General features: G+C 48.9%; 2 protein-coding genes across 4 annotated transcripts in view; one reads left to right on the top strand and one right to left on the bottom strand.

Annotated features, from left to right (window-relative positions):
* The window catches only part of LOC147461366 (uncharacterized), a 28,200-nt gene extending 19,350 nt beyond the window's left edge, over positions 1–8,850 (bottom strand). Inside the window, exons 1-4 of the mRNA XM_086509652.1 lie at positions 7,155–8,850; positions 6,706–7,121; positions 5,885–6,645; positions 3,258–3,354 (exon numbers count right to left, since the gene is read on the bottom strand). Coding sequence (XP_086365778.1) covers positions 3,258–3,354; positions 5,885–6,645; positions 6,706–7,121; positions 7,155–8,794 — 2,914 coding nt within the window. The 5' untranslated portion in view covers positions 8,795–8,850. The remainder of the gene's footprint in view (positions 1–3,257; positions 3,355–5,884; positions 6,646–6,705; positions 7,122–7,154) is intronic.
* LOC147461365 (putative polygalacturonase) overlaps positions 1–12,304 on the top strand; it is a 58,723-nt gene that overhangs the window by 28,395 nt on the left and 18,024 nt on the right. The window lies entirely within an intron of this gene.

Raw genomic sequence — 12,304 nt, 5'->3', positions numbered from 1 at the left:
CCTGGTGCTGCCCTGACCTTGCCAGCCCCCCTACCTTCCTCGCACTGCCTGTAGCTTGCCCACATTCCCCCACTCCCACCTCGTGTTTCTTTCGGTGTTGGTTCACAGCGGCATTGACTTGCTTCGTTCGCATCGACGCCCTTGACTCCCCTTTGCTCGCCTTCGTAGGAACAGACACAGATGGAGGATTCTGCTCCGCCACAGAGGGACTCCACTGAAGCCCCCTCGCCCGACCCCGAACCCACCCTCCGACTTGCTCTTTCACCGACAGAGCAAGCGAGCTTAGAGGCAGAGGTGGCGCGCCTTGAGGCCACCTCTATTATCTGCAAGATTCTCGGCACCAGATCCAACAGAGGGGAGGTGCTTGATCTCCTTCAGGCCCGCATTCTCGGAGATGTGGGCAAGTTCCTCGATGTTCAGCTTCTCGTACGTGGCTACTACCAAATAGAGTTTGAGACTCCTGAGATGGTGTCCAAGGTCATCGTGATGAGCCCCCTGGCCATGGCACTACCGTCCACCTGTGTGGCTTTTCCCTCCTCCCATCTCCTGATTTAGCCCTCATTGTACATATGCTGTTTTTTCATTGGGAGAGTCTCCCCTTATGATTGTTGTAGCCCTCTCTAGTAGAGGTGGTTGTAGCCATATGGGCAGTTTTATTAACTAATAGAAGGATCTCTTTCTCGGGGAAAAAAAAAGTTTGGCAAAACGAATACTTGGGTAGTCGTCAACTTCTCCTTGAGAGTCTTAAAGGCTGCAATCTCAGATGGTCCCCAAGTGAAAGGAACCCCTTCCGTGTCAAAGTGTGTAGAGGAGAAGCAATCTCCGCAAACTTCCGAATGAACCGCTGATAGTAAGAACACAAACCCAAAAAGCTGCAAACCTCATGAAGATTCCTAAAGTCTAGCCAATCTCTGATGGTCTCAACCTTGGCCAGATCCATTTTGACACCCTCCGCAGAGATGATGTGTCCCATAAAGTGAATCTTTGGTAAGAAAAACTCACTCTTCTTCCCATTCACCACCAACCGATGTTGCCTTAGTGCCTGGAAAACCTATAGCAGGTGGTGTCGATGCTTTGCCTCATTCTTGGAGAATACGATGATGTCGTCGAAAAAGGTGCCCACAAATGACCTATACTCTTGAAAAGTCCTGTCCATCATCCTGTTGAACATTGCAAGAGCATTTGTGAGACCAAAAGGCATCACCAAATACTCATACAATCCAAAGGACGTTCTAAACGCGGTCTTGTATACATCTCCAGGAGCGATCCTGATTTGATGATAGCCACTTTTCAGGTCGATTCTACTAAAACAAGTAGAACCTTGTAACCTATCCAGTATATCATCGATCCTGGGTATTGGAAACCTGTTCTTGATGGTGATTTTATTGAGAGCCCTGTAGTCAATGCACATCCTCCAAGATCCATCTTTCTTCAGAATCTGTAAGGTGGCCGGTTCGGCGGCGTACTGCCCGGAATCAAATCAATCGTGTGATCTTCAAGACATTGAGGAGGTAACTCTCTTGGTAAGCCTTCGAAGAACAGTCAACTGAGCTTGCAAAACTTTCTGCCGTTCCTTCTCAAGGTTGGACAAATTTGACATTTTCTTGTCATCTGTCTCGTTTCAGAAGATCGAGCAAACATACTGAATTTCATTATTCTGGAAATGGCCGAAGCCGATGCAACTGGGACTGACTTGCCCTTCAATTTTACATCAAGTACTATCTCTCTACCCTTTTCATTCTTCGATGTTGCTTTTCTCGCCCTATGGTCGACCACCACATTGTTCTTGTGGAACCAAGGGATGCTATCAGTCAAGCTTTTGTCTTTCCCTTCTTTGCTCGCTCCTCCGCTGCTCTAGAACTCTCAAGCTTGTCCTCCAGCTGTTCTTTTGGCGCCTTGTTAGGGCATCTGGCTAAAACATGCCCGTGTACACCACAACCGTAATATTTACCCTCCTTGAAGTATTTGGCTCGTTGCTCTATCGTCGATAGTCGACGGCCTGAAGGTCTCTTCTTTTGTTGCTTTCCCTTCCTTTTGTTATTATTGTTCGTATCTTGGCCGGTCCGAGCTGTGACCAATCTATCTGTGGAGTACGTAAGAGTGCCCCCATGCATTGCAAACCCTTGCTTTGCATGTCCCATCAATTGTTGCCTCTCCATACATCTCCATCCATCAGTGCTACCAGATCTGCCCTGGTGGTCCATTGAGGGCCCCCAAATCTGAACCCCATAGAGCATAGCCGAGGCCACTAGAGTGTCAAAGCCTCAGCTTTGTTCGAGGTTCCTAAAACTGACCCTGTGAACACATCTTCTCCAAACCTCCCAAGGTTGCATAAGCTCTCGTCAATCTAGTCTGTGCTGCTCTCCTCAATGAAAATGCCGGTCCACTGAAGACTTCCCCAAGATAGGTGTATGCATCTGTATACCCCACCGTCTCATGGCCATATGCAAAAGTAGGTGCTGACCTCCTGACCCATTGTGGCGTGGTGTTAACCTTGGTTTTCCCCAGGTTAACAGACAATCCACTATCGTGGGCAAATGTGTACAAAGCATCTAAATGACGTTGCATCCCCTCTGAGGAGTTGGAAATCAACACAATATCATCAGCATATAACAATAGTGGATCCATGTCTGCCAACTGTGCTCCTCTATCACCATCCCTCTCAATGTAGTCAGCAACCTCATCCACATACATGCCAAATAGTGTAGTAGAAAGCGGGCAACCCTGTTTCACCCCAATAGTGGAGTGAACCAAATCAGAAGAGAGAGAGAGAGAGAGAGAGAGAGAGAGAGAGAGAGAGAGTGGGAGATCTCCCTCAATTGGCAGTGGGATTCTTCCTCAGGCACATCTAGAGCAGCCGAGGCTTGTCGATTTGATTTCCTTCAGCGTTGGGCAAGATCTCCACTCTTCTTCACACTTACAGGTGGACAGATTACATGGCATTATGCGCCTCCTCAGTGGTTTCTCCTCCACTCATCACACAGACCACCATGAGATTGTACTAGTCGAGTTGTCACTATAGTGGCTCTCATCCTTACATTCAGCTTGTACACCCCACGTGACAGGCTATTTTTGCATCCGTTGGGGATTCTATTGTACTCAGTAATATACAGCCCTGATTTTTCCCAAAAAAAAAAAAAGAGAGAGAGAGAGAGAGAGAGAGAGAGAGAGAGAGCGAGCCCTAGAGATGGGGCTACATGCCGCGACCCCTGCTTGCTGCATCTGAGGGTCGCCTAGCCATGCTTGTGTGTGCAAACAGCTGTAGCCTGTGCGCGACCTGCCCCCACTTGCTGCCACTTTGCTTTGGCCGTTGTCCTGCTCTGCCTTCATTTGTTTAGCGAAGCCTGCCCGTGCCTGCCTAACAGAACACGGCTTCGCGACAATTCAACCTTCAACACTGTCCTATCAGCTTTGTTGCGATGCCGATGGCCTTTGCATGGCTTCGCTTCGTGGGCTTCTCCCTCGGCTTCTTCGTCTTCCTGCCCGATTCCCAAGCTACCGCCTACCTTCCCCAACATGGAGCCTGTCAGGACGATTGCCTCTGCTTGGAGAAGGCTGCCTCAATGCCCTTGCCTCCCACACCAGCTTCCCCTCCTGGCGTTGCAGACTCCCTCGTACTTGTTCGGGCATTTCTCCCTATGTTGATCCTGTTGGATCGTTGGTGCCCTGCCAGTTTTGGGTTTGGTTTTTCCCTTTGGTTCCTTTTTTGTTTTTTCTTTTGTGTTTATGTGAGTGTATGTCAGTGTGTCCCTTTGGTGGCTTGCTTCTGGGTGTGTGGGTATGAGTGCATGCGGGTGCGCGCGCGTGGAAGCTTGTCCTTAGAGTGAGTGTGTGTGTGTGTGCGTGTGTGTGTGTCTTAGGGCTTGCTTTCGGGGGTGTGCATATGCAAGTGCGTGTGCGTGGAAGCTTGTCCTTGAGGTTTGTCTTGTCTGCTTCTTCACTTCTGTTGTTTTTGTTTGTTTTGTTTTCTTTCCTCTTCTTTTGGTTCGTTGGGTTTGTTTGTTTGAGTTTTAGTTATTGTTGTTTCTTGTTAGCAGTTGGTTTGTTTGGGGTTGGCTTGCTGCTCTCATCTCTGCGCTCTCTCTACAAGCTTCTTCAGTCAGTTTTCTCTTGGATGCGGTGTCAGAGCCCCCTACATTGTCTCCTTGAAGCTCCCTTTCCAACTACGGTCTTCAAGAGCCACCTTCAACAAGTGGACTGCTCGCCCTTCTGGATGAAAGCTCCTTGTCAGCTCCAGTGTAGTGCTTTGTTACCAACCTTGCGCCATCTTCTTGAAGTCTGGTGGTGATGTCAGCTTCCTCTTCTCCCTCATCTTCGTCCCAAGTGCTCTTCCCCTTTTGTTAATCCATTGCCTCTTGCTGTCAAATTTTACCAGTTGGTGAGCAGCCCGACACCGAGCTTCTCGCCGCTGCTCAATGTCATCTTCACCGCTGGTGGCCTTTGTGGCTCTGCTTCTTGACTTACGATTGCTGAATGGGCTTTTGGTCGAAGTGCATATTTATCAAAGGCTCCTTACATCCTCTCTCCACTTAGCTTGCCAAGGCACTTTTTACTCTTTTTAGGAGAGGTTTTTTACCCTGGCCTTCCGTTTTTTCCGTTTGGCCACATGCCTAGTTGTATTTCGTTTTTCAGTTTTCAGTTTGATGCCTACGGGCCTGCTATGTAAACAATGATGTACTTGCTCTCAGAATAGGCACCATTTGGGCGTTCTGGGAGATTTTCAAGTAATAGAATCAAGCCTCCTTGCTGAGAGAGAGAGAGAGAGAGAGAGAGAGAGAGAGAGAGAGAGAGAGAGAGAGAGAGAGAGAGAGAGAGAAAATGAAATGATATATTTACGTCTACAAAAGGCCAAAATGACCTATGAGACCATCACGGTTACAAAATGGTGTATCTGATACACTGTCTGTAGAACTAAAAAGATGAAAAAACTATGAAATAAAAACTAGACTGAAAGCTATAGTGACAAGCTAGGGGGGGGGGGGGGGGGGCGGGCGGCATTGACTAGAGACTCTCTAGCCAGTACAATAATCCAATGATACAAACTCATGCACATGAAGAAACTGAGGGTGAGGGAGCATCTGCACATCAAGGTCCCAAGATGTCCAGCATCGGCCGCTGGCGAATCTCATCAATGTCCTCCATAGTAAGCACTCTAGCTGGGCATCTCCCATATCGTGCTAGAATGATCTTGATCCTCTGATGAATCCTCCGTCGATGCAGTGATGATCCTCGCAATCGCGGGCGTCTAGATCTCCCAAGCTCCATGGCCCTGTCAATCATGGCCCTATCAATCAGTATACCTCTAGTGCAGGTAGGTCCTGGAGGCTGCCCTGGATCCTGCTCCTCTGACTGGCGCGTCTCCACATGAAAGAAATCAATGATCTCTCTCTGGGACTGTCTCCCCCTATCTGATCTCCTCAAAAGGCTCTCTCTGTGTCTGCGCAGCTCTAGCAAGAATAGCCCAAGGCATCTCTGATCCTGGTACCTCATAACTCGAGATAGTGGCCCAAAACCATCCCTAAAGAGGCAATGAAAACGGCCTTGTATCTCATAGTAAACTGGGCAATGGCATATATAGTGCAGCTCTGTCTCTGGCTCCAAATGGCATAACTGACATATCCTGGCCTCTGCTGGTACTTTGCTAAATCTACCCACCTCAATCTCCAGCTGATGAGGAAGATGTGCGTATCTGACCAATGGCACATCGTAAGCCATATGACAGGTGTGTGTCCATGTAGCTAGGTCTAGTCACAAAACCGTCCTCTGTGAGCTGGAGAAGATGCTCCCTGTAGAAATACATCTTCGTGCCTAGCTCATGGGTCGGCTCTATCCAAGTCCTCCTGGTATCCAGCTGAGTCACATCCTGTCTGATGAGTTTGCTAACCTCTGTCCGAGTAAGGGACAAGGAGGGTGCATCCAACGAATACTGGAAGGGTGGTAGCCTGTCTATGCTAAAACCATGAATTTGGAACCAAGAGGTCATCTGTGCATACAAACATGCTGAATCTCCTTGTGAAGCCAGCTGCCGAGAAGACTCCAGTGCTAAACGTGCATACCTGTCTCTGGGGAGCTCCCAGATGCTATGTAAAAAGGAGACTGATCTAGTTAGTGCCTCTACCATCAGCGGGGGGGCAGCCAGCTCTGCGCGGATAATCTCATGTGGTACTGAGGCTTTGGCTCTAATCATCCGCGAAATCATGGAAACCAGAGGTCTCTCCATGCATCTCCACCCATCAGTACTACTAGGGCGACTGCTATGAGCCACAGAAGGGCCCCATATCTGAACTCCATATAGCATGGCTGAGGTCACTAAGGTATCGAAGAGCCAAAGCTTTGTACGAGGTTCTTGAAATTGGATCTGTGAACACATCCTCTCTAATCTCCCCAAAGCTGTATGCGCTCTTGTCAGTCTCATCTCTGCTGCTCTTCTCAAAGAAAACCTTGGGCCGCTAAAGACCACCCCCAGGTATGTGTATGCATCTGTATACTCCACTGGCTGATGGCCATAAGTAAATGCAGGAGCTGACCGTCTGACCCACTGCGGTGTGGTGTTAAACACCATAACCTTAGTCTTGCTAAGGTTTACAGACATATCACTATCGTGAGCAAAATTATGTAAAGCATCCAGATGACGCTGCATCCCCTCTGGAGAGTCAGAGATCAAGACAATATCATCCGCATATAACAGCAAGGAAATCCATGTGCCCGCCAACTGTGCTCCGCTTCCACCGTCCCTCTCTATGTAGTCTGAAACCTCATCAATGTACATCCCAAAGAGAGTAGGGGAGAGTGGGCATCCTTGTTTCACCCCAATGGTGGAGTGAACTAGACCAGACATACCCTCTGGAGTGCGTACCTGTCCCACTACTGTGCTGTACAGGGCCATAATCCCCCAAATCAGCTTTGTGGGCACACCCAGCTCATGTAATCTGTGCATCAACCTGGCTCTAGGGACCGTGTCAAAGGCTTTGCGGAAATCCACAAAGCTACAGTAGATCCTCCTGCCGTGCGCTCTACCCTCCTCAATGATAGCTCTGAGCGTCAGTATATGATCAAGAGTAGAGAGTCCCTTCCTGAAGCCAGCTTGTCCTAAAGCCCGTATGCCCTGTCTCTCTGCCCATCTACTAAGGTGATGCTCGATAATAGATGCATACAACCTAGCCAAAGTGTGTCTAATCATGATGGTACGGTAGTTCCCTGGCTCCATAGGGTCTCCTGCCTTGAAGATAGGCACAACAGTGGATAAGCTCCAAGTGCTAGGAAATCCCTCACACATGGCTCGGTTGAACATCACTGCAATCAGCTCTGCAAGCATATCTCTAGCATGTATAAAGTGTTCGGCCACCAAACCATCATGGTCATAAGCTCTCCCAGTTTTCATCCTGTCAAGGGCTTTCTTTACCATCTCAGCAGTGAAGAAAGTGCAAGTCTGTGGACAAGGCTCTGGGGGATCAGGTAAGGACTGGTGCCTTGGGATCGAGTAGAGAGAGGTTGCATATGTACCCCAAGTCTCTGTAGATGTAATGGCAAGTGTAGAAGAATACTCGTGAAAACGCCTCCACGCCTCCCTTGAGTCCTGGCTCAAGAAAAGCTGATATAACAACTCCTCGAGCTGAGTAAGATAAGCTCTCTTCTTTCGCCGTACTAGGCGTCGAAAGAGAACCTGCGACGACTGTCTGTGTGTGATAATCCCTAAAAGTACCTCCCTCTGAAGTGTAGCTCGCATCTCTCTGCACTCATCATCATACCAGCTATTCTGGGGCATACTCCCAGTGCAATGTCTTGACTCAGGCTGGGTGTGAGGGTATGCCTCGACTGCTGCAGCATGTAGTGTATCTGTCAAGATCTGAGTGAGCTCGTCTAGAGGGCGGCTTGGCTCCTCTGTACATAGACGCCTGTAGATCCCATCCATATAAATTGAGTCAGTCTCTCGTGTAAAGGTGTAACGGGCATGTGTGGGTGGCCGTGCCAGAGATGCTGAACTGAAACGAAATGATATGGTGAAAGTCAGGAGTGCGTGGTCCACCGCTATACCAATAGGTCTGGAGCCGACCGTGAAGTCATGAATAGAAGATATGAAACTGGGCTGGGTCATAGCATAGTCCACTGTACTGGCGCCATGCCTATGTGGGAAGCAAGTAAACCCCCCTGCCTCTGGAAATCTCTGCAAGCCATTCAAAATGGCAAGACCATGTGAAGTTCCCATTTCTACTAAGAATCTCCCGTACTCTGTGTGCTCCAAGTCCTGTGAAGTCCTAGACAAGCCCAAGTTGCTGGTCTCCAACTCCCTCATCATCTCCTCTGAAGTATCATAGAAAGCTGTCTGCATCTGAGCTGTCCTAGCATTGAAGTCACCCGACAAGATAATGTCACCATCTCTAGAGAACTCCCGGATATCATCATCTAAGACCGAGAAGGGGGACTGTCCTCTGGACGTAGCATAGGCTGAAGTACTAGGAGGAAAGTAGCATATGGCAATGTAAAGAAAATGGCCAGTCTCTGCCCTCAGCCTCACCCACATATACCTGGCCTGCTCATCTCTGCGAACAATGTGTATGAGTGGTTGGAGCTCCTCCCTGAATAAGACAGCTACTCCTCCAGATCCCCGTCCTCTAAGCTCAGATCTAGTTCCTGCTCTGCATGTCGTCTCCCACCTATATCCAGATACATGTGGCATAAGCTGTCCCGGAGCCTGGTGTGTCTCTGAGTAAAAAACAATGTCTCTCCCAAAATAGCTGTCCTGAAACGCACCCACATCCAACCGAAATGATCCATTGCACTTCCATGCTGCCATATGAAGAGTGGTCCCATAGGTCTTGCACCATCATGCGGAGCGGCGCTCTAAAATCACTACTCTCCCATCTCTATAGAAAGCAATCTTTCCCTTCTCTCTTGCCGCTTTTATCTCTGGCATGACCTCCTTCATGTGTGCGAGTTGTGCTAGCATGAGGTCATCTCCAAGGAAGATCTTGAGAGTGGGTCTCTTCTTAAAAAATTCTTTCTTTGCCTCCATAGTTGGGAAACGTAAAATGAGTGCTCTTTCCCTTGAAGATTCTCCCCCTCCTTCACTTGAAGAGAGAGAGAGAGAGAGAGAGAGAGAGAGATAGAGAGAGAGAAATGAAATGAAATGAAATGTTATATTAACGTCTTCAAAAGGCCATAGTGACCTATGAGACCAGAAAGTTACAAGGTGGTGGATCTGATACAAAGTCAGAGTAACAAAATAACCTAATCAACAATACAAAACAAAGATATATATTATGGGATTCTAGATAGGTCGATGTGAGCTAAGCCGAAAAACTAAGAAAAAATGGGCGGCTAGTTGGGATAGCTGAATCACAAAAGATCTAGCATCGGTCGTTGGCGGATCTCATCAATTTCCTCCATGGTTAGTAGTCTGACCGGGCGTCGTGCATGCCTGGCCAACGTGCTCTGAATCTTTTGACATAACCTTCGTCGATGCTGTGTAGTCCTGCGCAGTCGTGGGCGCCTAGATTTCCCTAGTTCAATCGCTCGGTCAATCAATGTGCCTCTGGTGTGAGACGGGGGGGAGCTTTGCTGTGGGAGTGGCTCTTGCGGCTGTCCCGTGTCTGCTCTGAAGAAGTCTGTAATCCGTCTTTGAGACTGGTTAGCCTCGCCATTCATCAGGCTCTCTCTGTGTCTGCGCAGCTCGAGCAAGAACAAACCTAGGCATCTTTGATCTTCGTATCTCATTACTCTTGAGAGTGGTCCAAAACCCTCTCTGAACAAGCAATGGAAGCGGCCTCGTATCTCGTAGTAGACGGGGCAGCGGCAATGGGCATGTATAATGCAGCTCTGTCTCAGGTTCCATGTCACACAAGGGGCATGTCCTGGCCTCTGCTGGTACTCCGCTATATCTCCCGGTTTCAATCTGCAGCTGGTGAGACGATGTGCGTAACTGGCCAATAGCACACCGTATCCCATGAGACAGGTGGGTATCCATGTATCTGGGTCTCATCACAAAACCATCTTCCGTAAGCTGGAGAAGGTGGTCTCTGTAGAAAGCCATCTTCGTGCCCAGTTCTTGTGCTGGTTGTATCCATGTCCTCCTGGTGTCTAGCTGGGTCAGGTCTTGGCGGATGAGCTTGGTGATCTCCGACTGTGTGAGAATGAGAGATGGTGCGTCCAATGAGTACTGGAATGGTGGCAGCCTGTCTATGCTGAACCCATGCGCCTGAAACCATGATGTCATCTCCCCATACCAGCATGTTGTATCTCCTTGTATGGCTAACTGTCGGGAGGACTCAAGTGCAATGCGAGCGTATCTGTCTCTGGGAAGTTCCCATGTGCGGTTTATGAAGGAGACTGATCTGGTGAGCGCCTCTACCACTAGTGGGGGGGCCGCCAGCTCTGCTCGGATAATGGCCCGTGGTACTGATGCCTTGGCTCTAATGAGCCGCGAGATCATAGAGACGAGAGGCTTCTCCATCTTCCCCCATCCGTCTGTGCGACCCGGCCTCCCGTGGTGATCCAATGAAGGTCCCCATATCTCAGCCCCATAGAGCAATGCTGAGGCCACCAAGGTGTCAAAGAGCCAAAGCTTCGTCCGGGGTTCCTGAAACTAAACCTGTGAACACATCCTCTCCAATCTACCCAATGCTGCGTGGGCTCTAGTCAGTCTGGTCTCTGCTGCTCTTCTGAGTGAGAATGTGGGTCCAGTAAAAACCACTCCAAGGTAAGTGTAAGCGTCTGTGTACTCCACAATCTCCTGGCCGTATGTGAATGTAGGTGCCGATCTCCTGATCCATTGTGGGGTGGTATTAAACACCATAACCTTGGTTTTACCAAGGTTGACTGACAAACCACTTTCGTGGGCAAACGTATGCAAAGCATCCAATTGGCGTTGCATTCCCTCTGGGGATTCGGAGATCAACACAATATCGTCCGCATATAACAAAAAAGAGAGAGAGAGAGAGAGAGAGAGAGAGAGAGAGAGAGAGAGAGAGAGAGAGAGAGAGAGAGAGAGAGAGAGAGAGAGAGAGAGAGAGAGAGAGAGAGAGAGATGAAAATGAAATGAAATGTTAGATTAACGTCTTCAAAAGGCCAAAGTGACCTATGAGACTAGAAAGTTACAATGTGGTGGATCTGATACAAAGTCAGAGTAACAAGATGAAAAAATGACAAAATAAAATACTATGGAATCCTAGACTGCTGGGTGTGGACTAAGCAGCTGTTTTGACAAAATGACAAAATGACAAAATAAAATACTATGGAATCCTAGACTGCTGGGTGTGGACTAAGCAGCTAAAACAGGTAGCTGGGATAGCTAGATCACAGGAGATCGAACATCGATCGCTGGCGGATCTCATCAATCTCCTCCATGGTCAGTAGTCTGACCGGGCGTCGTGCATGTCGAGCCAAAGTAACCCGGATCCTCTGATGCAACCTCTGTCGATGTTGTGTAGTCCTCTGCAGTCGTGGGCGTCTGGATCTCCCCAGCTCAGTCGCTCGGTTGATCAGTATGCCTCTGGTGTAAAGCGACGAGCTCTGCTGTGGTAGTAACTCCTTCGGGTGTCTAGTGGCAGCTCTAAAGAAGTCTGTGATCTGTCTCTGAGACTTGCTGGTCTTTCCTCTCATCAATCTCTCTCTGTGTCTGCACAGCTCGAGCAAAAACAAACCCAGGCATCTCTGATCCTCGTACGGCATGACTCTAGATAATGGTCCAAAGCCCTCTCTGAACAAGCAATGGAAGCGGCCTCGTATCTCGTAGTAGACGGGGCAGTGGCATGTGTAGTGCAACTCTATCTCAGGCTCGATGTCACACAGGGGGCATGTTCTGACCTCTGCTGGTATTCCGCTGTATCTCACAGTCTCGATCCGCAACTGGTGTGAAGATGTGCATATCTGGCCAATAGCACATCGTATCCCATAAGACAGGTGAGTGTCCATGTATCTGGGCCTCGTCACAAAACCATCCTCCTTAAGCTGGAGGAGATGCTCTCTGTAGAAAGCCATTTTTGTGCCTAGCTCCTGTACTGGCTGTATCCATGTCCTCTTGGTATCTAGCTGAGTCAAGTCCTAGCGAATGAGCTTGGTGATCTCGGACTGTGTAAGAGTCACAAAGGGCGCATCCAGTGAGTACTGGAAAGGAGGCAATCTGTCTATGCTTAACCCATGCGCTTGAAACCATGACGTCATCTCCCCATACCAGCATGTTGTATCCCCCTGCACGGCTAACTGTCAAGAGGACTCAAGTACAAGGCATGCATATCTGTCTCTGGGAAGTTCCCACATGCGGTGTATGAAGGAGACAGATGTGGTGAGCGCTTCAAGCACCAGTGGG

The sequence above is a fragment of the Adiantum capillus-veneris genome, chromosome 3, assembly GCF_014529385.1.
Source record: "Adiantum capillus-veneris isolate H3 chromosome 3, ASM1452938v2, whole genome shotgun sequence".
In the NCBI taxonomy this organism is placed as follows: Eukaryota; Viridiplantae; Streptophyta; class Polypodiopsida; order Polypodiales; family Pteridaceae; genus Adiantum; species Adiantum capillus-veneris.
This window is presented reverse-complemented; position numbering and strand designations above follow the sequence as displayed.